At 58.5% G+C, this 25,819-nt stretch overlaps 12 protein-coding genes across 12 annotated transcripts in view; 7 read left to right on the top strand and 5 right to left on the bottom strand.

Annotated features, from left to right (window-relative positions):
- Positions 1 to 14: 14 nt before the first annotated feature.
- On the bottom strand, positions 15 to 5,140 carry ACA1_045720 (xanthine dehydrogenase; the record flags this gene model as incomplete). The annotated part of the gene is made up of 20 exons (XM_004340520.1): positions 15 to 161; positions 272 to 348; positions 434 to 727; positions 803 to 913; positions 1,010 to 1,115; positions 1,224 to 1,406; positions 1,506 to 1,685; positions 1,795 to 1,854; positions 1,945 to 2,081; positions 2,153 to 2,437; positions 2,529 to 2,637; positions 2,712 to 2,954; positions 3,052 to 3,384; positions 3,499 to 3,523; positions 3,567 to 3,766; positions 3,805 to 3,811; positions 3,955 to 4,035; positions 4,109 to 4,252; positions 4,390 to 4,594; positions 4,735 to 5,140. The coding sequence occupies 20 exons, from the start codon at positions 5,138 to 5,140 to the stop codon at positions 15 to 17; spliced, it is 3,333 nt and encodes a 1,110-aa protein (XP_004340568.1).
- A 462-nt stretch (positions 5,141 to 5,602) lies between these two features.
- ACA1_045710 (PH domain containing protein) lies at positions 5,603 to 7,333 on the top strand (the record flags this gene model as incomplete). Its single annotated transcript, XM_004340519.1, has 8 exons — positions 5,603 to 5,773; positions 5,904 to 6,033; positions 6,121 to 6,279; positions 6,371 to 6,472; positions 6,586 to 6,672; positions 6,754 to 6,824; positions 6,942 to 7,082; positions 7,199 to 7,333. The coding sequence occupies 8 exons, from the start codon at positions 5,603 to 5,605 to the stop codon at positions 7,331 to 7,333; spliced, it is 996 nt and encodes a 331-aa protein (XP_004340567.1).
- Positions 7,334 to 7,447: 114 nt separating this feature from the next.
- ACA1_045700 (alcohol dehydrogenase GroESlike domain containing protein) lies at positions 7,448 to 9,043 on the bottom strand (the record flags this gene model as incomplete). The annotated part of the gene is given in 7 exon segments (XM_004340518.1): positions 7,448 to 7,615; positions 7,628 to 7,729; positions 7,814 to 8,164; positions 8,251 to 8,316; positions 8,408 to 8,488; positions 8,595 to 8,710; positions 8,809 to 9,043. The coding sequence occupies 7 exon segments, from the start codon at positions 9,041 to 9,043 to the stop codon at positions 7,448 to 7,450; spliced, it is 1,119 nt and encodes a 372-aa protein (XP_004340566.1).
- Positions 9,044 to 10,021: 978 nt separating this feature from the next.
- On the bottom strand, positions 10,022 to 10,962 carry ACA1_045690 (uncharacterized protein; the record flags this gene model as incomplete). Its single annotated transcript, XM_004340517.1, is given in 2 exon segments — positions 10,022 to 10,156; positions 10,168 to 10,962. The coding sequence occupies 2 exon segments, from the start codon at positions 10,960 to 10,962 to the stop codon at positions 10,022 to 10,024; spliced, it is 930 nt and encodes a 309-aa protein (XP_004340565.1).
- Positions 10,963 to 12,088: 1,126 nt separating this feature from the next.
- On the top strand, positions 12,089 to 15,491 carry ACA1_045680 (uncharacterized protein; the record flags this gene model as incomplete). The annotated part of the gene is made up of 7 exons (XM_004340516.1): positions 12,089 to 13,491; positions 13,560 to 13,710; positions 13,799 to 13,949; positions 14,046 to 14,549; positions 14,651 to 14,799; positions 14,887 to 15,084; positions 15,226 to 15,491. Coding segments are annotated over 7 exons (2,822 nt in total), but the record flags the coding sequence as incomplete, so codon positions are not given.
- A 1,247-nt stretch (positions 15,492 to 16,738) lies between these two features.
- Positions 16,739 to 17,617, top strand: ACA1_045670 (dual specificity phosphatase; the record flags this gene model as incomplete). Its single annotated transcript, XM_004340515.1, has 4 exons — positions 16,739 to 16,808; positions 16,879 to 16,967; positions 17,058 to 17,168; positions 17,375 to 17,617. The coding sequence occupies 4 exons, from the start codon at positions 16,739 to 16,741 to the stop codon at positions 17,615 to 17,617; spliced, it is 513 nt and encodes a 170-aa protein (XP_004340563.1).
- A 459-nt stretch (positions 17,618 to 18,076) lies between these two features.
- Positions 18,077 to 19,063, top strand: ACA1_045660 (uncharacterized protein; the record flags this gene model as incomplete). The annotated part of the gene is made up of 3 exons (XM_004340514.1): positions 18,077 to 18,092; positions 18,208 to 18,737; positions 18,830 to 19,063. 3 exons carry the CDS (start codon positions 18,077 to 18,079, stop codon positions 19,061 to 19,063), a joined length of 780 nt encoding a protein of 259 aa, XP_004340562.1.
- Positions 19,064 to 19,369: 306 nt separating this feature from the next.
- Positions 19,370 to 19,850, top strand: ACA1_045650 (uncharacterized protein; the record flags this gene model as incomplete). Its single annotated transcript, XM_004340513.1, has 2 exons — positions 19,370 to 19,625; positions 19,714 to 19,850. 2 exons carry the CDS (start codon positions 19,370 to 19,372, stop codon positions 19,848 to 19,850), a joined length of 393 nt encoding a protein of 130 aa, XP_004340561.1.
- A 184-nt stretch (positions 19,851 to 20,034) lies between these two features.
- ACA1_045640 (uncharacterized protein) lies at positions 20,035 to 21,021 on the bottom strand (the record flags this gene model as incomplete). The annotated part of the gene is made up of 4 exons (XM_004340512.1): positions 20,035 to 20,341; positions 20,460 to 20,587; positions 20,660 to 20,734; positions 20,926 to 21,021. The coding sequence occupies 4 exons, from the start codon at positions 21,019 to 21,021 to the stop codon at positions 20,035 to 20,037; spliced, it is 606 nt and encodes a 201-aa protein (XP_004340560.1).
- Positions 21,022 to 21,279: 258 nt separating this feature from the next.
- ACA1_045630 (NADHdependent histone deacetylase) lies at positions 21,280 to 22,846 on the top strand (the record flags this gene model as incomplete). The annotated part of the gene is made up of 7 exons (XM_004340511.1): positions 21,280 to 21,286; positions 21,342 to 21,568; positions 21,822 to 21,918; positions 22,047 to 22,237; positions 22,308 to 22,405; positions 22,502 to 22,572; positions 22,692 to 22,846. The coding sequence occupies 7 exons, from the start codon at positions 21,280 to 21,282 to the stop codon at positions 22,844 to 22,846; spliced, it is 846 nt and encodes a 281-aa protein (XP_004340559.1).
- A 124-nt stretch (positions 22,847 to 22,970) lies between these two features.
- On the bottom strand, positions 22,971 to 23,918 carry ACA1_045620 (uncharacterized protein; the record flags this gene model as incomplete). Its single annotated transcript, XM_004340510.1, has 1 exon — positions 22,971 to 23,918. The coding sequence occupies one exon, from the start codon at positions 23,916 to 23,918 to the stop codon at positions 22,971 to 22,973; it is 948 nt and encodes a 315-aa protein (XP_004340558.1).
- A 1,213-nt stretch (positions 23,919 to 25,131) lies between these two features.
- The window catches only part of ACA1_045610 (uncharacterized protein), a gene marked incomplete at both ends in the record, with an annotated part of 812 nt that continues 124 nt past the window's right edge, over positions 25,132 to 25,819 (top strand). The window contains 3 exons of the mRNA XM_004340509.1: positions 25,132 to 25,191; positions 25,299 to 25,440; positions 25,618 to 25,772. Coding sequence (XP_004340557.1) covers positions 25,132 to 25,191; positions 25,299 to 25,440; positions 25,618 to 25,772 — 357 coding nt within the window. The remainder of the gene's footprint in view (positions 25,192 to 25,298; positions 25,441 to 25,617; positions 25,773 to 25,819) is intronic.

The following is a 25,819-nucleotide window of genomic DNA, read 5'->3' as shown; positions in this document are numbered from 1 at the left end:
TCAGGCGACGTGCTTCAGGGTAGAGAGGGGCTGGTGGGGGGGGACGGCACGATCTCGCAGGCGTTGAAGGTGGCCATGCAGTAGAGGTCAGTTCCCTGCGAGGCAGCCGTCGCGGAGGCGTTGGGGATCTTGTCCGTCGCTGTCTCCGACACATGCACATCCTGAGACGCGAGAGAAAACCCCTAATGAATCACACACGACACACACACTCGACACACACGACACACGACACACGACACACACACACACACGACAAGCGTGGAGCACGCACCTTCATGCCTACGCCAAGGGCGTTGGCAGCAACCTGCATGACCTTGGTGTGCAGGCCCTGGCCCATCTCAACACCACCTGAAGAAGAAAGTCGCAAAAAAGGAATAAAAGTTGAGCCAACCAGTGGCGAACAAGAGCGAAGCTGCAGGGAGGGAGCACGTACCGTGGGTGATGAGTACGGTGCCGTCGGTGTAGACGTTTACGAGCGACGAGCCCTGGTTGAGCGGGGTGAAGGTGAAGGAGATGCCGAACTTGGTGGGAATCATGGAGATGCCGCGCTTGCGGAATCGGTTCTCCCGGTTGAACTCGGCGATGGCCTTCTTGCGCTGGCGCAGGTCGCTCTGGGCCTCGCACTGGTCCCACAGCTCGTGCAGCTTGAGGTTGATCGGCTGCCCGAAGTGGGTCTTGTCCTCGTACAGATACATATTCTTCTTACGCACGTCCTCCGGCTCCATCTCTGCCAAAAGCAGCAGCGAAGGGCTTCGTGTCAGGCCTAGAGTCTAGTCGAGCGGGGGGAGGAGGGAAAACGCACTGAGCTGGTGGGCGATGTGTTCGACCCAGGCCTCGGTGACGATCATGCCCTGGGGACCACCGAACCCTCGGAAGGCGGTGTTCGACGGCAGGTTGGTCTTGCACACGCGACCTTCACCAGGCAAGAACAATGTTGATTAGCAACATACAATGAAAATTCATTTTAATATTCATATTAATAATAATAGAAAAATATGGGGCGGCGTACCCTTGACCCGGAAGTGGGGCACGTTGTAGACGTTGTCCGAATGGAACAGGGCGCGCTCCAGAACAGGCCACGACAGATCGTGCGAGTAGCCACCGTTGTTGTACAACTGAAAATGGAAGAGACATCGTTAGCAGTGGGCCTCTGACGCTGAAGTGGTGGCAGTAGGAGCATAGCAGGTGTAGTGTAGTAGTAGTCGTCGTCGTCGTCGTCGTACCTGGACATCGACGGCGGTGATGTTGCCCTCGTTGTCGTAGCCGGCCTTGTAGGTGCCCTCGAAGGGATGCCTCTTGCCGGTCCACTCCATGTCCTCATCGCGGCCCAGCAGCAGTCGCACCGGCCGGTTAAGGTGGTGCGCCGCCACCGCCGCGCAGCACGAGTAGATAATGTTCGACGATTCCTTTTGTAAAAAAAATATAAGTAATTAATTGATTAAACAATCAGCAAAAATGGTTGACAATAAATTCACAATAAATAAATAATAAATAAATAAATGTACCTTGCCGCCGAAGCCGCCGCCGATCCGTCGGAGGGAGCAGGAGACCTTGTTCTCGGGCATGTCCAGGACGGCGGCCGCGTGCTTCTGGGTCTTGTTGGCGTTCTGCGTCGAAGCATAGAGCACCATCTCCGTGTCCAATGGCTGCGCGATGGTGATCTGCGGCTCAAAGTAGAAATGCTCCTGGCCACCTGAATAGAAATTCAATTCAGCGTGTGAGCGAGTCTGTGGAGCGTGTGTGCGAGAGCTTGAGCGAGAAAAGAATTAGAGAAACAAATATACCGATGCGCACGCGGCCCTCAACAACATTCTTGGACTCAGCCAGTCCCTTGGCCACGTTGCCCTTTTCAATCTGGAGATACACACGACAATCGGGTCAACCACCAGTAGTAAGGCCAACGAGGTGCCGTTCAATGCAGTCGACAGGCAGAACGTGACGCACCTTCTTTTCGAGCGGGAAGAAGCTCTGCTTGGCCACGGCGTCCTCGATGGAGAAGATAGGCTCCAGGTCCTCGTACTCCACCTCGACGAGGTGCGCGGCGTGCTTGGCGGTCACCTCATCCTCGGCAACGATGATGCCTGCCATGAACAATTACAACACGGTCAGTCTCAATCACACCACCACGTACCACCACGGCAGGGCGGGGTACCGATGGGCTGGCCGACGGTCTCTACGACTTCGCTGGCAAAGACCTCCTCATCGTGCACGATGTCGCCAATGATTTTCTCGCCGGGGATGTCCTTGTGGCTGAAAAATCCAATGACGCCGGGCACCTGCAGGGCCTTGGAGGCGTCGACCTTCCTGAGCTTGGCGTGCGGCCGCTGGCTGACGACCAGCGAGCCGTTCAGCTCGCCCTGCAGCCTGGGCATGTCGTCGATGTAGACGGCCTCGCCCGTGACCTGACGCTCAGCGGACGCGTGAACGATCGATTGTCCTGAGGGCAACACAACCACCAGCGCGAGTGAGTTGATCGATCAAAAGCACGACACGACACACACACCCGGCACGCGGAGCGAGAGACGCACCCACGACGGGCTGATCGCTTCCAGCAAACACTTGCTTGCCCTTGGGGGACTCAGCGGTGAGCGGCCACAGAGCCGACAGGTACGACGGCGGGATAACTGGGCCGTTTTTCTGCGAGGGTTGGGGAGGGCCACGTGCCGTGAGCGCCACAAGGCTCTCTGGGGAGGGGGGAGCGGAGCGCATACCATCTTCTGGGCGACAGCGAGGTAGTACTTGAAGAAGAAGCTGAGCGCGAGGGTGGTGCGGTACTTCTCCATGCCGCCGGGAGTGCCCTCCTTGAGGGTGACCTCCTTCCGCAGCACGTCCACGGCATTTTCGAAGGTGTCCTGATTCCACTGCTTGCCCACCAGGAACGCCTGCGTCTCCTTGGCCTGCAGCGTGAACGGCGCCAGGCCGCCAAAGGCCAACCGCGCCGACGTCACTCTTCCCTGCACAATTATTAGCAATGAATGCAAATACATTACAATGATCTAATAAATAAATCAGATACAACATTTTTAAAAAATAATAAGACCCAGTAAGTACCGAATCATCGAGGGCGACGTTGAAGCCGGCGTTGACGATGGCAATGTCGTCTTCGCGACGACGCGCCTGCTTGTAGGCCTCGACGTACTGGTTCTCGTGGCTGTACGGGATCACGACCGAGGTGAGCACCTCGTCGTGGTGCAGGTCGACCTTGCGATAGCCCGGCTGGAAGAAGTCGCTCGCGTTGACGACGCGCTCGCCGCGCTCCATGGACTTGAGCCGGAACTGGGCGTTGAGCGCGACAAAGACCGGGTTGAGATCGGAGATGGGCGAGGCCGTCACGATGTTGCCGCCCAGGCACGCGCCGTTCCTGATCGACGTGCCCGAGAACCACTGCAGCTGCTCCGTGATCGCCGCCAAACTGCAAATCAAGCGAAAGGTCAGCAGCCAAGCAGCAGCAACGGAAGAAGCGATGGAGAAAAGAGGGGCGAGCTGGGCGCAAGGCACCTCCTGGCTTGAAGGCGTCCTTGCCCTGGTCGTTCTTGCTCAGATAGGTGTTGGTGTGCTCGAGGGACTCCCACAGGGTGGTAAGCGGGACGGCCGAGCCCACTTCCACGCCGCCGTCGAGGAAGGCGACCTGGTTGAGCTCGGGAATGTGGGCCGCCGAGATGAGGATCGGGTAGTGCTTGCGGCCAAATCGCTGCTCGATACCGATCTCGGTATTGCCGACCACGATCTTGGCGTGGTGGTGGGTCGCCTTGAGCTCGAGCAGGTGCTCCAGGGTCGTGGGACGGAACCAGGCCGCCCGAGTACCCGTGATCTATGCACCACATGGCGACTTTAAATGATTTTGTGTTCCTGCATGTCGTGTGTGTGTTTTGTGTGTGTGTGTGTGTGTGTGTGTGTGTGTGTTGTATAGATGCGCGCAGTGCTAGATTGTATACCGCAAGGGGATGGGTGGACCGCTCGATCAGCTCCTGGGGGAAGTGGTGCAGCTTTTTCAGCGTCTCAGACTGCTTTCCCTTGTACTCCTTCTCCAGCGAACTGTCGACACAGAGAAGGTGGTGGTCAATTAATACAACACTTGAATAAGGTGGGTTGGGCGCATGCAGCGTACCGGAGGGCGTCGACAATGGGCCGGTAGCCCGTGCAGCGGCACAGGTTGCCGTCGATCGACTTCTCGAGCTGGTGGAGCGAAGGGGCGGGGAACTTCTGCAGCGCGCTGTGGATCGACATCACGAAGCCGGGCGTGCAGAAGCCGCTGTGGTGTGATTGATTGGAGTGGAAGAGGCAAACGCGTGCGTGCGTGAGTTTCCAAGAGAGGCTCGAGTGCAGAAGTCACGTGCACGGGTGGAAGGAATGTAAAGGAATGTTTCAAGAAGAGGGTGGTCATAGTACCATTGGGAGCCGAAGAGATTGGCCATCTTGTCCTGCACGGGGTGCAGCTTGCCGGAGCGGGTGGAGCCGAGACCCTCGACGGTCGTGACCTCCATGCCATCGACGAAGCAGACCGGCACCAGGCACGAGTTTAGCGCGCGGTGCACCACCTCGCCCCGCTCTTGGTCCCAGTGCGCCACTGTCACTGTGCAGGCTCCGCAACCACCTGCACCATAGTGTAACAAGATTATAAATCAATTTGCTCGAATCGCGGCAAAGAAAAGAATAAAGATGATAAATATAATATCAAACGTAAATTTCAATAATCGGAGAAAAATGCTGTGCTACACGACCGGGCAAGTTTACCTTCACCACAGGCCAGCTTGGTGCCGGTAAGGCCTTGGTCGCGCAGGTAGTCGATAAGGGTGAGATCGGGCTCCACTGATTTGGGCGCATGCCGTTTGCCGTTGATGTAGAAGACCACCTCGTGTCGCGTCTCCTTCAATGCGCTCTGAGATGCCGACGGGAGACCCGAGGGTGCCGAAGACGGTGCAGACGTGGGAACGCGGGCAGTCTTCAGCATCTCTTCGGCCGCAGCTGCCGACATTTGCGTCGGCTTGGAGGGTGTAGTGCTCGCATTCGAGCGGCGCGTCATCACGCTCGAAGCCCCATTCCGTTGCAGCGAAGTCGATGAAGAGGCAACATGATTACGCGCAAGAAGCGCAGCTCTCGATGATGAAGATGGCAAGCGCCGGCCGTGTCTAAGCATCATCTTTTACCAATAAAATAAATAATAGACGGGAGATAGATTTGTAGAGAGGGAGCTTGATACAATACAACAAATGCCCTGCGCGAGGTGACTTTGGTTCTCCCTCTCCGGGTAGCGGTGCTGATGTATGAAATGGGTGCGCACGGTTGCCTGTGTTCGCCAATTTTGATTTTCTTCCCCTTTTCTCTTTCATCTTTTGTCGACAACTTTTTCCCTGTCATTTCCCTGTTCATATCCTGCCCAATCGGGCCATCAAGTGGCATCACAAAGGCTCTCCTTGCATGGCAAGACCTCAACCCTGGAAAGGAAGGAGACACAAGCCTTTCAGGTAACAATCTCTCAAACCTCTACAACATTGACAGCTCCACAACATAGCTTGAGTTCCAGGGCGGGTGTTGGTTGGTTGGCTGGAGAGCCCTGATTTTTGCCAGTTCGCACAAAACGAAAGCAACAAAGGGGGCAGAGATGCGGCAGGAGGAGGAAGAGAGCAGCAGAGGCGAGGTGGACCAAGAGGGCGTGCTGGGGCTGTGCATGGGGAAAGCGGACAAAAAGGGCAAGAAGGTCCAGCGCAAAAAGCCCAAGGAGTTCTACTTCAATCTTCTTGGTGGCGCCCTGTACTATTACAAACAAGCCGAGGTATTATCACCCCCCGCGCCTCTTGCTTTCTCTCCTCTCCTTCCTTGCTCCTTTATTATTAATTTTGCACGACTGTCTCTATTTAATTATCTATTTATTTATTTATTTATTTATTTATATTTGCTGCCAGTCCTCAGAGCCGAGTGGAACGATCAAGCTGGGCGAGATGACCTTCACACCGCAGCCTGAGGACGGCGAAGGCGAACAGTTCTGCTTCCAGCTCGCCAACGACAAACTCGACTTTCTCTTCATCGCCGAAGGTTCTCTCCACACACGCACCGCACACGCACGCCACGCAGGAACAACCGTCGCTTGTGCTGAGTGGTCTACACAACACAACACAACAGACGAGGCCGACTACCGGGCGTGGGTGACGGCGCTGGAGGCCAACCAGGGGAAGGAGCCGCGGCCTCCTCTGTCCAAGGAGAAGGCCCAGGGCCGTTTCCAACGCCTCACCCGACGCACCACCAAGAACCTGGCCGGCAAGGCCGCCTCCTCGCCCCTCGGTACATTCACGCACAAACACACGACACGACACACACGACACACGCACTAAGTGGGGCTCTGGTGCGGTTTGGCTGAGACTTTCACTTTCAGGCAAGCGGGCAATCCGCAACAAGCTCCCGAAAGAGATAACCGAGCTGATCGCGGCGCTGAAGGCGATCATCCAGATGGAATCCAAATCGTCGAAGAAAGCCGGTGCGTGCGTGAGCGTGTGCTTTGCCCGTACGCGCGGGCGCATGGCGCCAACACACCCAACCTTACGCCGTGTGTGTCGTGTCGTGTGTCGTGTGTTCTGCTCTAATTACCAGATCGGATCGAGGACAACATCTACAGGATCGGTGTCAAGATGTATTTCCTCGTGTCCGATAAGAAGCTCCGTATCGAGGACCTGGCCGGTGCGCCACCTTTTTAAGCAAATTGTTTTCTTATTTTCTTATTTTATTTCGTATCATTTGCTCACCTGTGGATGGTTGCAGTGATGGACAACCCCTTCCGTAAGGCGCTCGTGCTCTTCTCCAAGATTCGGTTCCAGGTCCACGTCAAGCGGGTACGTTCCCTCTGATTTCTTCCCCTTTGTTTGCGTGCCTCGCGTGTGTGCGGCCGTGATCGCGCGCGCGTGTCGCTCACCCGGATTGTGTGTTGTGTTGATGTGCGCCGCGCGCAGGACAACCAAGCGGACATCAACTTTGACGTGCTACGGGAGAAGCTGGGCGAGGTGCGCCAGTTCGTTGCCGAAGCCGGCGAAGGTCTCAAGGGGCTGCTCGCCTCCCACATGAAGCCCCGCAACATCGAGAGGATAGATGAGGTTAGCCCCTCTTTTTCTTTTTTTATTTATTTTATTGTTCTTTATTTTATTGTTCTTTATTTTATTATATAATTTCTATTTGGCAGTCTGCTCACAGTCGAGTGGGGGACACGCAGGTCATTTCGTACGTGACGGACCCGGACGTGGTGACCAGGATCCTGCTCGATCCCCTGCTCGACGACGAGCTGTTCAACCTCGAGAGCGCGGCCAAGCACTACTCCCAGTTCTTCTACTACGCCGAGGGGAGCTGATGCCCCACATCCCCAAACAACCGCACACTCACCACCGCACACACTGCATTGTATACTTGGCATTCTCCAAATTGTTCAAAACGCAAAGCGCACACGTGTGCGGTGGTGGTGGTCTCAGTGGGCGGCCGCGGCGGCGGTAAGCGGGTCCTGGACCTTGATGACGACCTTGCCGCGGGCCTCGCCGCGCTCGAGCAGCGCGTGGGCCTCGGGCAGCTGGGCGAGGTCGTCGAACACGCGGTCGACGTCGGGTCGGATGACGCCCTCCTCGACGAGCCGGCGCACCTGCTCCAGCACCTTGCCGTCGGGGCCGCAGGTGACGTAGTTGACGAGCACATCCTTCTCCTTCTTCATCTCCACCTGCTTCTTCACGATGCTCCACCAGCCTTTCATCGCACCCTGTGTTGTGTGTGTCGTGTGTCGTTCTGTCAGTCGCACGACACGACACGAACAGCGACACACGCACACGCACACGCGACGCACCATGAAGGGTCCGTGTTCGTGGATCAGATCGAGGACCAGAGGGCGCAGGGAGAGGTACTTGCCCCCGCGCTTGAGGAGCTTGACGCACTGGGCCTCGGCCTCGTCGGTGCCCACGGTGTCCAGCAGGACGTCGTACTCCTTGCCCTCACCGGCCAGGCGCGCCGCCCAGTCGGGTTCGCGCGTGTGGTCGATCACCTCACCGCCGCCGGCGTCGATGAGTTGGGTGAACTTGGGCACGTTGGGCGCCGAGCAGACGGCGCTGGCGTGGTGGCCGTAGTGCTTGAGCAGCTGAAGAGCGATCACTCCGACCCCGTCGCTGTCGCCGTTGATGAACACACGTTGCCTGTCCGTCTACACACGACACGCCCACGTTCGGGAGAAATGGGTGAGGCCAGAAAATAGAAACAAGTCGTGTGAGAGGAAGCGCTAAGGCGCACCGTAGCACTGGGGTTGAGCGGGGACGGAGAACCGACTGGGCCAAGCTGACCAGACTCGACAAGGGCCTGCGTGTCGTGTGTCATGCGCGTGTGCGTCGAAAGGAGGGAGTTATGGCTTACACGTGCTGAGCAGTCACACCCGAGGGGCGTGGCATACCTTCCAGGCTGCGACAGCCGCGGTGGGCAGCGCGGCGGCCTTGACCGAGGTCAGATTGGCGGGCGCCTGGGCAAGCGCCGGCTGTTCGCAACCGTGGTGAGAGCAGCCATTAGTATTTGTTTATTTTTACATTTACCTATTTATCTATTTATCTATTTATTATTACATTAACATTATTCTGCCGCACCTCTTCAACGAGGACGTACTCGGCATTGCAGCCATCCCGGAAGAGCGACGTGGAGCCCCACACGCGATCGCCCACCTTGAAGCTCCACGCACTCTTGCCCGTCTGCACTACCGTGCCTGCATCACCATCCTGTGAGTGCGTGTGCGTGTGCGGTGGTGCGTGTGCGGTTTGCACGCGTGCGTGTGCGGTTGGTGAGGGCATGGCAGGAACGCACCAACGCAGTCGAAGCCGAGGGTCATGGGACTCTCCTTGGCGCGGGCGCGGAAGAGGATCTTGCGGGCGTAGCCCTTGCGCATGGCCAGGTCGATCGGGTTGACGCTGGTGGCTTCGACCCGCACCAGGACGTCGTTGGTCGACGGGTTGAGCGGCGGCACGAGCAGGTCGTCGCGCACCTCGAGCCGCGAGTGCGGGTCGCCCTCGCCAAACGACGCCAGCCGCACGCCCCGCATGCGCGAGGGAGCCACGAAATCGGTGGAAGAAGATGAAGATAGTGATGAAGAGGAGAGAAATCGGAGTGTAGATGAGCGCGGCACGAGAGGCTGCACGACAGTGCGAGTGCAGGAAACTGCAGGAGAGAGCACGGCTTGTCGCATCGTGATGAAGAGGCCAGACAAAAACAAATATTTATTTTCTTAAATACCAAAGAAAAGAGCTTTTCTCGTTTCATCTTTGTCTTTCCAAACTTGGGCTTGCACGAAGTCGACGGGGCAGCTACGGTATGGTGCGGACAGTGCTCCTGCGCTTCAGGCAGCAAAAGTCCAGGAGGAAAGGTACCCACTTCGCAGTTAACGGACACGGCAAACACGCAGAGCCAAGTGTTGGGGAAAGCCAGGGTTCATGCGCAAGGCCCCGCCTTTGCCAAAACGTACACGGTGGTCGGGATCGGCAGTGAGCCGGACCGAATGGGCAGAAGACTACCCGTACAAGCACACAAGGGGCCACGGACGCCGACTTCGTCCTATACCTCTGCCGCCTCAAGTGCTGTAAGGGACACTTCGAAAAAGGTTCGTGCGGGCGAAACAGACGCAACGTATGGTGATTGGCGGATGTTGCCTACATTCAAAATCCAAAAGGAAGTTTCCGAGGCGAAGAAGAAGTTCAGTCCTGTTCTTCATCGCCATGGTGGTCTCTAGAGCCTTTGTTCACTCACCGTGAGGTCAGTAACTCTCAGTGCGGCGCAACCCGACAGGCCCAGTTTACCCGACCAGGTGGTGGTTTGGCCAAGTGGAAGATGGTAGTGCTTTAGATTCAAACAGATCTTAGAGTGTACCCTCCGAGCGTGTTCTCTCAACAATAACAACAAAAAGAATAAAAGTACATAGTTGAGTTTGATTTTGTACACTGACATGGCTCCGTAGATGCGACTACGTCGTCATCTTTGTGGCCTCTTGCTGCCGGTCCGCTGCACGTCGCACACCGAGGAGTGGTCATATCCCGAGGAAGACGACGGTGTCGTTGTCGAACTGGAACTCGACGTCGTTGTAGATGCGGAACTCGAAGTCGAAGATGGAGTCGTCGTAGATGAAGATGTAGAAAAAGATTGAGCGCCGCCAACTGCGGTGCTGTCGCTCACGCCGACGCTCAGGTGGCTGTTGAAGAGGAGGTGAGGCGGCGGTGGCGGCTCCAGCTCGAGATCCGACGGCATGAGGCCCTCCTCGGACAGCACCACCGAGGCGATGCGCTCGATCGGGTCCGACGCGAAGTCGATGCCCCAGCGCGCCGACTTCTGGCGCACCACCTCGAGCAGCTGGCGCCGCAGCCAGGCCTCCACCTCGTCCCGGTCCACCGGCGCAGCCTCGCCGTCGCCTACCATCCCACCGCGGCCGCCCGACGGGAAGAGGCCCTGAGGCGGCCACGTCTCCGACGCGCCGAGGGTGTTGTCACGTCCGCCATTGGCGCTGTTGTAGTTGTTGAGGTGCTGGTGCCTCCGTCGGCGGAGTTGAGCGAGCAGGGCCGAGTGTCGAGTCAGCGCGGCTTCTGTGGCGTTGTTCGGGGGTGGTGCGCCAGTGGCGGTGGCGGTGGCGGTGGTTGAAGATGATGAAGATGAAGATGAACGCGAAGATGATGAAGAAGAGGAGCGGGTGGAAGTGGTGGGTGTGGGTATTGTCGACATGGTGGACGTGGTTTGATCGAACGTGCTGCTGCTCGACGTGGAAGGTCGAGGGGCCGAAGAAGAAGATGAAAAAGAAGAGGCCGAGGTACTAGATGAAGATGACGCAAAGATTGGAGGAGAGGAGGTTGAAGAGGTCGTAGTGGGGGCGGTGTCCATCGCATCCGAGGAGTCCATGTCCATGTCGTGGTACTCGGGGAGTTCCGAGGAGGGGCGATAGGGGTTATGGTATCCCCCAGGCGGGTCGTGGTCGTCCATCTTTTTGTGTGAATCTAGATTTTCTTCCTCTGCCAAGCGCTGTCGTGTGCGGCGGTCGAGCAGTGGATGCGGCGAGTGGTAGAGTGTGCTATGGGCGGTTGCGGCGGTTGTCAGTTCTTTTCCCCTGGCACCTGGCGTTGCTCCTGTGGCCGCGTTACTGCCGAGTTCGAGTTTCGTTGGGGTAACTAACGACCTCTCTTTGCGTAGCCCCGCTCCGCCGCGCTCAGTCAGGACCTGCGACACGCACACCGGCCGGTTGAAGTGGAAGAGGTGGTATCGGAGGGATACAGTGCGCGTGCAGCTCTCAGTCTGACTGCGGCTTCGTGACGCTTCTCCTGGCGCTACGGGGCGGGGGTAGGAACGTAGTTTCATCACAGCCCACAAAGCACCCCAAAGGCCCGATAGAGCAGTCGACACCCGCGAAAACAGAAGCACACACTCGGCCAATGGGCCACGAGATCGTGTAATCACGCTTATTTGCTAAAGTTTGAAATTCCCCGCCTCTGGGCGTTTTTCGGTTGAGATTTCTTGTGGGGGGGGACAGACCCCTCCATGGCTGGTGCAAGACAGCTTGCCCTTCTGTGCTGCCTTAGGTCCTATTGTTGGCTGTTATGACCTTATTTTTCTACATTTTTTATTAAGCAATACGCTTTGCACACATAGTGATATTTATTGCACATTATGCTGAACATGGGGGTCAGCATGTGAATGGTTGTTCCAGATTTCTCATGGAATGTCGGGAAATTGCTGGAAATATGCAGGCAGACCCAGGAACAGCAGCAACCTGTGACGAGACTTGAGTAGCAGAGAAGAGCACCCCCGTGCGCTCTAGATAAAGACTTGGCAAGATTGGAACCCTGCAACACCGGCACGCGTGAAGGGGTACGGACGACCACACCAACCGCCATGTCGGCCTCGTTCTCTCTCTCCATTCTTTCATTCCATTTCGTTTCGTACTCCAATTTTCATCCATTTAATGGCACGGCCGTTGATCAGCATCTCGCTTCTCCAATCCGTGTGATTTCCTTCAGGAAGGACATCAACGAGCACGGACCCATAAGGGTGATAGCGAATCTCTCTCTGGGGATTCAGCCGCCCCGCCCCCGCGCGCGAATAATCTCGTAGCATGCTGCCTCGATCCGTGTCGCCCTTGCCGCTCGGCAGCGATCTGCCGCCGCTCCGCATGTTCGGCCGGCCCCGGCGTAGCGACAGCCCCGCCCCATCCCTCTCCTCTTCTTCTTCCTCGACTTCTTCGCTCGGCAGCTGCCTTGATGCCGTGCAGCCGACATCGTCTTCCTCCTCCTACGTCGACCACGACGGCTACACGATAACGACCTCCGTAGAGGGCGAGGGCACCATCGCTCCCCATCGCGGCGGCCACCTGCCGGCATCGGCGCCCGAGCACCAGCAGGCCGAGCACCAGCGGCAGCAGCAGCTGCCCACGGCCTTCCACCCGCTGCAGCCGATGAACGCCCAGTCCCATCAGTTCGCCTCGTCGTTTTCGCCGCCGCTACCGCACGAGGCCCGGGGCGCGGCCGGCCCCGGCTCCTACCCGCCATCGGCCTCGCTCTCGGCCTTGGCCCACTCAAAGCTCATGGACCCGTTCTCGTCGGGCATCGTCGGGTTCCCGATGACGGCGTCGGCTAGCACCACCAGCAGTGCCAGTGCGCACCCGCCGCCGTTGGCGCCGTCGTCGGCGTCGATGGCGCGCTTCAGCAGCCTGATCGACGGACTGGACACGGTCCAGCCCACCACCACCACCACGAGCACCCCTTCCAACGGTGGCGGACACTATGACCGCTCGATGACCACCACCACTACACCGTCGCACCTGCCATTCCCGCTCTCGCGGGACCTCCACCCGCCCTCGTCTTCGCCCTTCTCCCCATTCCACGCGCTGCCGCCACCACCAGCCTACGGCGGCCAGCCGACCCCGACCTCGTCGTCGTCGGCTTCGGCCTTCCAGCCGCTGCCGGACTACGGGCCGTCGTTCATGCCGCCGCGGCACCACCCGCGCACCTACTCGCCCTCTCCCTCTCCCTTGCCGCCGCTGCATCCGCCGCAACCTCCGCATTTTCCTGCGTCGCGCGGGACCGCCGCGTCACCTCCTCCTCCCTACGCAGTCGGCCCCTCAAGCAACCCGCAGTACTATGGGCACAACCTCCACCAGCGCCCGACGTCGACGTCGACATCAATGACGGCGGCCGCGGGCTCGCTTCCGGCTCGAGCCGGGGGCGGTGGCGGCGGCCACCATCCCTCGGCGGGCTCGTTCGCTCCGCCCACGCCCACGTCTGCGTCGACAATACCGGCCGGCCACGCTTCGTCGTCGTCGCTCCACTTCGCCAGCTCTGGGGCGTCGCCGTCGTCGCTGCCGTCGCCCAGCACGACGTCGTCGTGCCAGCCTAGTGCGTCGCCGCGGGGCGAGCCCTCGTGCCCCGAGTTTCAGCTCAATCTGCCGACCCACCAGGCCGATGCCGAGCTCATCGAGGAGGTCTACATCTTCGGCCAGAACTACAAAGCTCACTGCAGGTGCGCTCTGTGTCGCGTCGTGTGTCTCGTGCGCGTTCTAATTCGATTTCCCGATTGTTCTCATCCAGGGAGCTGTACCGAGCTACGCGGGAGGGGCTGTTCGCCCTTGCGCAGGAGAACGTCGCTCGCTTCTGGCCGATGGTCGGTCGATTTCAGCGCCTTCTGTCCCTGCACGCGGTGATCGAGCAGGTCGTTCGTTTCGACAAGCTCTTCTATGAGGTGAGCAGTAGACCCCGACGCGCGCGTGCAGCGTGGGTGGTCAGAGCCGCGGCTCATAAGTGATGACTGACTGTGGCTGGGCTGCCAGGCGCTCGTCGAGGCAGCCGTGGCGGGTATCGACAACCGCCGCATCGACTCGGCGAGAGCCGTGCTGGGCTTTGCCCAATCTTTGCCGTCCTGGACATTTCACGCGGCCTCGCGCTCGCTACCGCCTTCGCTCTTTCACCCAAAGATGACGCGTACGCTTCTTTCTTTCTTGCTCCCCCCCTCCTTGCACTGTGCACTGTACCGTGCACTGTGCCAGTCTAACGATTGCGCCACACACACACCAACAGTGCTAAAGCGCAGCGCGCGTGAGATGATGCTTCGCGCGCAAATCTGTTACTTTGGCGGCCTTCTGGCGGCTGTGTTCAATGAGGCCGTCCTTGGCCGACCAGTGGCGCAGGTCCTCGCCGACCCGCACCTTCATCTGGCCGCCGCGCAGATCGCGCTTGCGGCCGACGGTGGGGCGCACGCCAAACGGCCGCGGACCGCCAACAACAGCGACAGCAGCTACTACGACCAGCACTACTTGAGCTCCGGCGGCAGTGGCGGTGGCGAGGAGAGCTCCAACGATGCGTGGAGCGTGAAGAGCAACAACACCAACAACTCTCAACACGGGGTCAAGCAGGAGAGCGAAGGTGCCGCCGGCTTTGGCAATCCGTTGAAGCGATCGCGGGACGGCAGCGACGGCAACGGCTGGGCGGACAAGAGCAAGACCAGCGAAAACGAGACCGCGTTGGTCACCCAGAAGATGTTCGAGGATTGGAGAAACCTGAACACGCAGGATCTCGTCACAGGTACGGGTCTTCTTGTGTGTCGAGTGTGTATCGTGTGTGTGTGTGTGTGTGTGTGTGTGTGGTTTAATAATCACTGACTGATGAACGCGATCGGTGCAAAGACATGATGCACCAACACGGGGCGACGTCGCTTTGGGGCGTGGTCACGTTCTCGCCCGTGCTCGTTGCCCGCCTCATCGCCGACCAGCTGGAGCGCAAGTCCCGGATCGAGCACTGGTTCGCTTCGTTTGTCGAGGCCTATCTCATCAAGGTAATCACAACTAATTCTCGGTTCGCCCACGCTGGGCGCCCACACTGCTAATTCGTTTCGCGGTGTGTGCGATGTGTGCCTACGTAGGACCTGTTGCTGGATCATCGGGACACCAACTCGGCCTGGTACGCTGCGGTCCCGTTCACCAACAAGGACGGCACGGCCAACGCCTTCTCGGACCCCACCATCGACGCCAGCAGCGTCAGCGGCGGCAGTCGCAACACCGTCAAACTGCTCTCCGATTCGCACGTGTTCTGCATGCAGTGGCGCTGCTTCTCCTCGCAGGTCAGTCAGTCAGCCAACAGCGCACCTCTCTCCTTCTCTTTCTTTCTTTCGCTCTCTTTCTCTTTTCTCGCTTTCTTAGCTCTGTCGTTTTCGCTTTTTTTATCTCACGCAAGCGCCGGTGGTGCACACGAAACTGCGCAGGTTCTTCGAAGGCTCGAAAGCAACCGCGCGAGCACCGTGGCCATGTTCGCGATCCTCTTCGCGTGGATCGACGCCCTGCTCGACTTCTTTCTCGACAAGCGACGCGCCCAGTTCCTGTCGCTGTCGACAACGAAGCGCTCTACTGCCGCCGCCGCCGGTGCTCCCAACGAAGTCGCGTCATCGCCGTCTCTCGCCGGCAGCAGCGACGGCAGATCGGACACGCCGGTGCACTTTCCAGCATCGTCGCCCGCTCCGGAGCGTAGCGGGTAAGCCCCCCCCCCCAATAGCCCTCTGTGCCGCTACTCTGTTTTACTTTTCTAAATCTTTATATTTCTGTACGTTACATATCTGTATGTTTATCGATTTCTATTTTATTTTCATAATCTCTAGCTTTGTCTAAATGGCTCTCCATGCATATTTTTCTCCATTGTATGCGCGCGTGTCCATGTCTGGTGTGCACGTAGCGCCCACCACGCAACGGCCGCTGCCGAGCATCATCGACGGCAGCAGCAGCAGCAGCAGCAGTACCACCAACAGTACTCTCATCAGTATCACCAGCAGCCTGGTGGCGGTGGTGCTGGCGGAGGTAGTGCGGCGATGCCGACGCCCGACCTGCGACAGCATGTGCCGCTCCGGCCGTTCCCGAATCAACAGCACTACTACCACGAGCTGCTGCAGCAGCATCACCAACAGCAGATGCACGCCATGATGACCGCGCAGGCGCAACACCGCGCATCGTCATCACCGTCGACGGCGACGGCAGCGACGCCCGTCGAGTCGCCCTCGCAGGCGCCTTCGGCCGCCTCGCAGCGCGTGCCATCATCGCCCGGCAGCGCCGGGTATCGAACGCCGCTCTCGCCGCGTCAGCCGCCAGCCAAGCGACAGCGGAGCCCGACGACGCCCACGACCTCCGCCGCCGCGACGCCGCCGACGCTGATGTCGCACCTCTTCCAGTTCAAGCAGAAGCCGACCCCTTCGCCCACCTCCACCTCCGCCAACAACGGGTCTGGTCCGTCCCAGCCCTCGCAGGCCAGTCCGCGCCTGGGCATGTCGCCGCCGTCGCTGCCGACGGTGCCCTCGAAGCTTCGATCGCCGTCGGAGGTGATGAGCCAGCTCGGGCTGCCGCAGTCGCTGCTCGCCCGCATGCAACGCAACGTGGCCACCTCGACGCCGCCGGCCTCTTCCACTTCCTCTTCCGCCTCCGGCAGTGAGAGCAGCGCCACCAACGACTCAGCACGCAAGTCCGCTGGTGCGCAAGTCTCCTACTCGTCTGAGTCGTCGCCCACCGTTCCCTCTTCACCGCCCTCCTCGCCAGCCTCGCCGGGCGCCTCGTCTTCTTCATCCACCTCCTCCTTCACCGCGCCCCGCTACGTGGTCCAACGATGATGGGCGTAGCGGACAAGCGAAGAAAAAACAACAAATAAATCGAATCAAAGAATCGATTGTCATAAATGCATGAACTGAAAGAAAGCTGGTAATCTTGCTTGGCACCACAACAAGAGCAAGGAGCAAGATGACCTTCGAGGCCAACGCATCACGCATCACGGAGCAGCTGTGGTTGGGCAATGCCAGCGCAGCCACAGGTACCCCCAAATCACCACAGCAAGTGTGTAACGGGGTTTCTTCATGTTTGGGGTTTCTTGAACATTGCAGCCCCGTTGGAGGAGCTCAAGGCGCAGGGCATCACCCACGTGCTCACCCCCGCCATGATCGCCGGCTTCACCCACCGCCTCTACGCCGAGGTGCGCGGCCTTTCCTGGTCTTGTTACGCCCAGAGAAAAGTAAAGTAGTAGCTCACCCCGTGAGGTTGGGGTTGGTGGCCGCTTGCGCAGGATCTGGTCTACCTCCAGTACCACATCGCGGACTTGCCCGGCTGGCCCATCATCCCGCTGTTCCCTGAGGCCAGCCGCTTCATCAGCGATGCCATCGCATCTGGCGGCTGCGTACTTGTGCACTGGTGCGCCCAATACCCAGCTGCTCATTGCTCCTTGCCCGTACTCACCACAGCGATTGTTGTATTCTTTTCCGCACCAGCGCGAATGGAGTCTCGAGGAGCGCGTCGTTTGTAATTGTGCGTCTGCTGCTCAGGCCTTGGCATTGCGTTGTGATGTACAAAGAAGTGACGAGCACCACAACCGGGTGTATGCAGGCGTATCTTATGGAGGCCAACGGGTGGTCGTTCGCCGACGCAAAGTACCACGTGCGCACCCATCGGCCGCAGATCAGCAGCAAGTTCGAGGAGCAGCTGCGACTCTGGGAGGGCATGCGGTGCAGCCTCGACGGCGACACACCAGCGCACGCCACCGCCCGCAGACAGGGGGTGCTCTCCCGCCACGTCAAAAATCGGGCTGCTCCGGTGGTAAAAGACAAAAATGATTCCGGCGAGTGTTGATCTCGCGACCTCAAGCGTGTTAGGCTTGCGTGCTACCGTTGCACCACGGAATCTTGTCCAATCCACTTCACCACACCGCCTTCATTCTTGTATAATATATTACAATCCCTCCCCACCTGGCGGGTAAATTTACCTGCCAACGTTGGGACAGGTACTTTGGGCTTCAGACTCGCCCTGAGAGGGGCAAAAAGGAATCTTCCGCTGCCGGGAATCGAACCCGGGGCGCATGGGTGAGAACCATAAATGTTACCGACTACACCACAGCGGATGTGGTTGCTGCACAGCATTTCTGCAGCCATTTCTTTACCCGCCCAGTAAGCCATGCACGTTCCGATGCGACACGTGCCTTGGTTTACTTTCTTTCATCTCCAGGACGTGGCACAAGAAGTGCTTGTGGTGTGCTGTCTGTGTGTTGCTGCGAGCGTGGTTATCTAGGTCATAACCCGAACCAACGAGCCAATGAGCCTTGCGCGTCGTTTGCGGCAACTGGCGGGGCCGCAGGCCGCACACAACCGCGGAGCTCAGCACAAAACTTCGCGGTGTGTCGTGCATTATTCCATCATTATCATCATCTACACATGAAGCTACAGCCTTCCTCCTCGCCCTCGTCTTCGTCGCGCTGGCCGTCGCCGTCGCCGCTGCCGACCAGCAGCTCGCCAATGATCAGGTGGTCGTGCGGGTCCAGGGCCAGTCGGGCAAGATCACCTTCTGGATCCCGGAGCGGTCGGACAAGAAGTACACCCTCACCTTCGACTCGCTCTGCGAGGGCAACGATTGCGTCAACACGTTTGCCTCGCAGCAGTTTGCCTTCTCGACGCCGGCCACGGTCAGATTCCACAACATCAGCGCCAAGCTGGTGAGCTTCGACTCGACCCTCGCCACCAAGAAGCAGAGCGGCGTCAAGCTGACGGCCGACCTCTACGTGTTCCTCGAGACGGGCAACTACACGGTGGGCGACCAGACCTTCTACGCCGTCGAGAACGCCTTCAAGTGGTCGGTCAACATCTCTGGCTGGGTCTTCGCCAACGCCGCCAACAAGCTCGAGCTCGGCATGGGCCTCCTGCACCCCAGCTACAAGGCCTCATGGGACGCCGCCAACTACACCCTCTCCTACCCCGGCGTACGCCCCTCCCGCCTCGCTTTCGTTCTTCTTCGCTTTCGCATTCCTTTCGCTTTCGTTCTTTCTGATCATGGTTCATCGCGAATCTACAGGAGGACGCAGTGATCCAGTTCGCCAAGACTGCCACGCACGACGGCAAGACTGAGGAAGCCGTCGCGGTGACCACCAAGGTCAAGGGCTCCAACGTGGACATCGTCATGGCCTTCAGCTCGGCCGAGTCCAGCATCTGGTATGACCCGCAGGTTACCGTGGCCACCGGCGCCGCTTCATCGGCCTCGAGCTTCCTCTTCTCCCTCGGGGCTCACCTTCTCTCGCTCCTGAGCTAGAGGAAGAGTTCTCTCTTCTTATTTATTTATTTATTTATTTATTTGCCGGACGCTGGCACGCGACATAAACTATTATATAATATTCATTTTGCCCTTGGCATATTTCTGTTTAATTTTTGGCGAGACAAGTCACGTAATTGGAGAATGCGGTGGCGTAAAGAATGAAGAAAGGATATGGTGGCCACCAACCGTGGGGCACAGCTCACCGACCAAGTACTAAAGGCTTTCAAGAGGCTCCAATGTTCAACAAACAGTGATCCAACCAAACCACCCCCAGCTACAATCAACCGCAACCCGACCACTACCATGAAGACCACCACCCTCACCGCGCTTTTCCTGTTTGCCTGCCTGCTTGTGGCTTCGGCCCTTGCCGACTCTGGAGAAAGCGAACGCCGCCCTGGTCGCCCCGGCGCTGGTGGCTCTGGGCCTCGACCTGGCAATTCTGGTGGAGCCACTGGACCCGGTGGAGCCCCTCAACCTGGTGGCTCTGCTCCCAGTGCCCCCAGTGCGGAGGAGGACGACATGACCACCTTGTTCAACAGCATCAACGGAGCCAATGGCAGTACGTCCTTTTTCACCATCAGGCCTTATGTCTGGACTGCAATTCCTTCTTCTAAGATCTGACACTACCAACCAACCCGGTCAATCAGTCATGGGTACGGACACGTTCGCCCAGCTCTCGGCTGCGACCAGCGGCCATCATGGGCTGCAGAAGCTCGAGATCAACATCAACATCAAGGTCGTCCTCGTGAAGATCGGCGACAAGATGCACACCATGGCCGCGTAGACCAAGAAGCCCGCCCTCGCCCCAACCTCCGTATCATCTGCACAATCAGTAACATTTGAAAAAGCCATTCGCCAGATCTATTCTGCCTCTTTGTCTCACTTCGCACAGAACGAAAAGGTCGTGAAAGTAGTGCGTGTTTTGTTTGCGAGTGTGCCGCTGTGAGTAATTCCATGATGGACGAACTCTAGACGGTGACGAGGTCGTGGTTGATCGGGCCGTGCTTGTCCTGCTTGAGCGCCTCGTAGTGGTGATGGTGGCTGTGGTAGCTCCCCTTGGCTCGCGGGTTGTGCTGCACGACGTAGCCCTGGTGCCCGCCCGAACTGCTGTGCGAGGCGGCCACCACGCCCGCAAAGCAGAGGCAGTACACGATCACGCAGCCGGCCAGGATCAGGCAGCAGCACCCGCCCAGCGACGAGAACACCACGATCAGAATCAGCACCGTCAGGCTCATCGCCAGCGTATCTGCCGAGTCAGGGCAGATCCCACTCGACCTGAGATGTGTGTGTGTGTGTGTGTGTGTGTGTGTGTGCGGTGATGTGTGCGTGCGTGGTCGTGTGTGCGTGAGACCCACTGACACACGAGGTTAGCTGAGCTGACACGCGGGCGCACCAGTTCTTGTGGTCGCAAGTGGCGGGAGCGTGGCAGTTAAAGGCTGACGAGTCGTTGCGGCACGGGTAGCAGGTGCCGTTGTTGTTGTGGCTTCCGCACCACCCGCAGCCGTGGCTCAGGCCCACCGCCTGTAAGCAAGCGAGTCCCATCAGTAAGTAGTGAACAAGACCGTGTTCTGCTGTCAACATCACACAACGTACAAAGCATTCAGTGCAGTTGAGGGCATCCTGGCACGTGAGCACCTGGTGTACTGGGAGCTGGGCGCCTTCGACGACCTGCCAGTGTTGAACAGCGCACGTAGATAAAATAATCCATTAAAAATGCAAACAAAAAGGACGTCATAACAAGCACCAAATCTGGAACATCTCTCCCCCCATAAAGAAGATCTCACAAGATGAGAGATTGATGAGAGTGGGAAGTGAGGGAGAGAGATGAAAGATAAGGGGAAAGTGGGTTTTGTTGGTACCGCTTCTTGAGACACGACCACGGCAGGCAAGAGGGCCAACAGGATGACTCCCACTGACAGAAGGGCACAGACAGCAAATCGTTGAGGAAAGCCCATTCAAATCAGTACGTCGATTGGATCAGATGAAAACGGAGGGCTGTGTGTTCGTTTTCCTCGTCGTTCGGTTGCGGTTCGCATCCCACCTTATCCCACCCCGAAAAAGTGGGAAATAAGATATAAATTCTAAACAGAATATTAAATAGAAACTGGTAGATCTCAGAACTAATTCACCAACAAATCAGGATCATATATTGAAATGAGACCGTAGTTGGAAGAAAAACACTCTGGTCAAAACAGTTGAGCAACATCAAGTGAATGCAACGTACGATCCTCATTTAAATCAAATTATACGGGCTAATGATAAATCTCTCATACAGAAGAGGAGGAGCAGGGAGTGGCGGCCACTGCCGTGGCGTCGCAGGTGCCGGCCGAAGATGAAGAGGAAGACCTGCTGGACGTGAAGGCGGAGGAGTTCCGCGAGTTTGCCAAGTACGTGGAGGACAACCTGCGCACGCAGGTCGATCGTGAGTGCACGCAGTCGGGCCAGGAGGCCGTCGACTTCCTCGCCGAACTCGCCGACGCGCCGGACCTGGTGGCCGACAAGGTGCGCCAACTGGCCGCCCTCGTGCGCGGCGCCAACCACTTCGTCATCTACACTGGCGCCGGCATCAGCACCGCCGCCGGACTCCCAGGCACGACACACATCACACGACAGGACCAACGACACGACACGACACGGCCACCGACACGACACGCGGCACACGCACTCACACATTCACTCACACGCTGGTGTACGTGAGATAGACTACAGAGGGCCGAAGGGGATCTGGACGCAGCGGGTCATGGGCGGCACGCAGACAGACGAGGACGCCCGCGGGCTGGGCCAGCTGCTCGCCGAGTCGTCGCTCCACCCGACAGCCGCGCACCACGCCTGCAAGGCCCTCTTTGATGCCGGTATGCGCGAGGCCATGACCTTCTTCAACCAATTCCGCGACTGATCGTGGGCGTGTGCGGTGGTGTGCGGTCGTGCGTGTGCGTGTGCGTGTGCGGTGATATGTGTGCGGTGGTATGTGTGCGGTCAGGCTACCTACGATTCCTGATGACGACCAACGTGGACGGGCTCCACAGGCGCAGCGGGTTCGTGCGATCGGAGAATCTCGCCGAACTGCACGGCAACAGCTTCGTCGAGGAGTGCGGCGAGTGCGGTGCGGTATTCGACCGAGACTACGTCGTGCGCACGGCCAAACGGATCTACGACCACCACACCGGGCGGGTACACAACGCACGAACGCACGCACACACGCACGCACACGCTAATGTGTGGCGCTGGTTGGATACAAAAGACGTGCGAGAAGTGCGGCAAGCAGGCCCTGCGCGACATCATCGTCAACTTTGGCAACACGGTCGAGCACGTGCCCTCCATGGAGAGTCAATACGACCTGTACCACTCCCTCCCTCCTTCATTCTCTTCGTCGTCGTCTTCACCATGGTGAGGCACACCGCTCACGTCCGATGCGTGAATCTCGGCTGTGTGCAGCGCGTGGGTGAACTCGATCAAGGCCGACCTGTTCCTCGTGCTCGGCTCTTCCCTCTCCGTGCCCACCGCATGTACGGGCTTCTGTCGTCTGTGCTCCCTGAGCTCTGCTCACGACGCCCACGCCCACGCCCACGCATGCACACGCACACGCACACGCACACACGGCACATGACACACACCGACAACACAGGTGATCTGCCGGACTACTGTGTGGAGAAGGGCGGGAAGGTGGTGATTGTCAACAAGCAGCGCACGCCCAAAGATGGTTCCGCCGCGCTGCTCATCCACGCGCCGTGCGACACCGTGATGTCTCTCCTTCTGGGCGAACTCAACCTTCGCGCCTAACACGGGACCTGCGAACTCGACTTTGTGGCTTTGCCGCCGCGTCAACAAGGGGACGATTTTGTTTTATTTGTTTATTTTGTTTATTTTTATTTGTTTTTTAAACAGCGCAGGACCGCGTCTGGGGCTACTTGAGGTTGATAGGGTTCTTGGCGAGGTACTCCGCCAGGGTGGTCAGCTTGCCGCGCGCCTGCTGGGTGGTCCACTCGATGAGCTCCCTCTGCCGCGGGCCGAAGTAGCCGTGGTCGCGGTACAGCGCCATCATCTCCACCATGTTGTCGGCCAACTGGGAGCTGCCATCGGACCCGGTCATGAATCCGCGGAAGACCTCCTCGGGCAGCTCAGTGTACCGGACCGTCTGGCCCGTCGCCTCGCTGATCGTCTGTGCGATCTCGTCCATTGAGTACAGCCGCGTGGCCGCCACGAATGTCGCGCCAGCGTACTTGTCGGGCTCGGCCAGGATGGCGCCGACAAACTTGCCGGTGTCGCCGGCTATGTCGATGAGCGGTAGCTGCGTGGTGGGCTTGAGCATGTTGGCGAGGGTGTAGGTGCCGTCGCCCACCGGCCGCGGGGCCATCACCGTGTGGAAGTTCTTCATGAACCCCCCGGGCGAGAAGAAGGCGCTATTGAGGGGCAGGCCGCGTATGTACTCCTCCACCTCGGCCTTGGTATCGAAGACCACCACCTGTAGCCCGTCGACGCCCGAGATCTTGGCGGCTCGCGGCGCCGTGCTGAAGATGAGGTACTGCGCGCCGGCCGCCACAGCCGCATCGGCAACCGCCTTGCCCTGGCTGATCTCCTTCTGGGCACCCCCGCGCTGGTGGACCGTGTTGGTCATGACGAACACCGTGTGGGAGCCCCGCAGGGCCTGCGCGACGGATTCGGCGTGGTCCAGGTCGCCCTGGACCACCTCGACGCCCTTCTGACGCAGCGCTTGGCCCGCGGGCTTGGAGGGGTCGCGCGTGACCCCCCGGACCCGGTATTGCTTCGACAGTTCGGGGTCGTTGATGACGTGGTCCACGATGGAGCCGCCCTGTTGGCCAGTGGCGCCAAAGACTACGAGAAGCTTGCTCATGGTGTTGGTGGTGATGGTGGTGATGGTTGAATGTTTGCGTTGGGAAGGGGTAAACGCGGTTTTGCATGTCGAACATATACTGCCATTGGTGCAGTTTAAGGAAACTTGTGGATTGTTGCGAGTGACCCAGTGCTTTGTTGCGGACCAATCGCAACAATTTAAACTGTGCGTGTCGCTTTTGTCCGACACCTCCGTGACAGACACCTCTTGTATCGCCAGTCTCTCGTCGGCCTTCTTCTTAGCCGCAGGATCATGCTCGGCCCACTGCCGGGCCATCTCCTTGCGGGTCATCTTCCTCTGATGAGCAAAGCAAGGCGTCCAGCCAAGCAAAGCAAAGAGGCTTTGAAGGCCAAAATGCACATACCGTGCTCGTTGGTGAGCTTGGTGAATGCATGAGTGTTGGGTAGCGACGAAGCAGAGCCCTGCCACGCCTGCTCCACCTGGCAAAGTTGATGCATCGAGGAGCGATGTGTATAGCCGCACGGGCTACAAGTGGAGATGCAATAGCACTTGCTTCATCTTCACTATTGGTTGTCTACTGTTGGCTGTCCTGGTGGTCATTGTTGTTGTTGTTTGTTGTCGACGCGCAAAACGGCCCCCTTTCCACGTCGTAACGAGCGAGACGGCGCCTAGGCGCCGGCCTCCAGGACCTTGGCTCTGGAATGCGCCGCCAACCAGGCGTCACTGTCGACTAGGGCTTTGCATCTGGCCAGCCAGATGTGGTGTGGGCCCTTAGCGATGGTGACAGCAATGCTACAAGCTGAGCTTCCTGCATCCGTGTTGGTTTCTGGGAGCCAGGATCAGAGCAGCTCCAGGTGTGCAGCGCCAGTAGAAATGGTGGCGCACGGCCTGGACAGGGGCAGGGCGCTCTTTGGATTCAGTTCCTGCTTGGAATACTTAAGTTTAATTGACAAAAATTCAAAAAATATGAAATTATTAACTATTTTGCAGCATTTAAATCCTTCTCCGTGGAGACAAGCTCGTACTCGTATCGATGCGACGCGCCGGGCTTCGTGCGCGAAGCGCGAGCCGCCGGTGGTCGTTATGGTGCAGTTTGATTTATTTGTTCTGATTTATTTGTTTTGTTTTCAATTACAATTTAGATTGAATGTTGGAATCTCATGTTGTCGGTCATCGTCATCTTCTTATGTTGGCGCCCAGGGCGATTGCCGGACTCCTGTTCTTGGTTATTCTGGTGACGGCCAACATCTACATGTACCTCAGCGTCATTCGTGTTCCACCTCCCGCTGGCGACCCGCAGCTTCCCGCCCCTGTACGTGCATGACACACGGCATGGCACGACACGACACGAAGCGACACACGACATTGACATTCATGACAACACGACACACGACCATACAGCACGACACGACACGCCAGTCCAGAGGTTCTGGCCCGGTGCTGCGACCACCGGCGGTGGGGACACTGGCGCAAGAGTTGGCCGCCTACGAGTTCACGCACATCAACGATCAACAGCTGTCCGACGAGCACATGTCCATCTACCGAGGCAAGTCCGTGTGTCGTGTGTCGTGTCGTGTGTCGTGTGTGGTGTGTGGTGTGTCGTGTGTGGTGTGTCGTGTGTCGTGTGTCGTGTGTCGTGTGTCGTGTGTCGTGTGCCGTGTGGTGTGTCGTGTGCCGTGTGTCGTGTGTCGTGTGTCGTGTGGTGTTGCGATCTAAACGTGGAGGCGGGCGGTCGCAGGGTTCGGGCTGTACTCGATGTCGACGCACGTGGGTCCGATCTCGGACATCAAGGACTTCCTGGTGCCGCGGTTCGGCATCAAGGTGACCGATCTCAACTTCCACGAGGGACACTGCGCGCGCGTGGGCAACTGCGCGGTGAACCAGGGCCTCAAGGTGCTTCTCTCTTTCTCTTCTCTCTCTCTCTCTCTCTCTCTGTGTGT

The sequence above is a fragment of the Acanthamoeba castellanii genome (genome assembly GCF_000313135.1).
Source record: "Acanthamoeba castellanii str. Neff unplaced genomic scaffold scf7180000084576, whole genome shotgun sequence".
NCBI classification, from domain to species: domain Eukaryota; phylum Discosea; order Longamoebia; family Acanthamoebidae; genus Acanthamoeba; species Acanthamoeba castellanii.
This window is presented reverse-complemented; position numbering and strand designations above follow the sequence as displayed.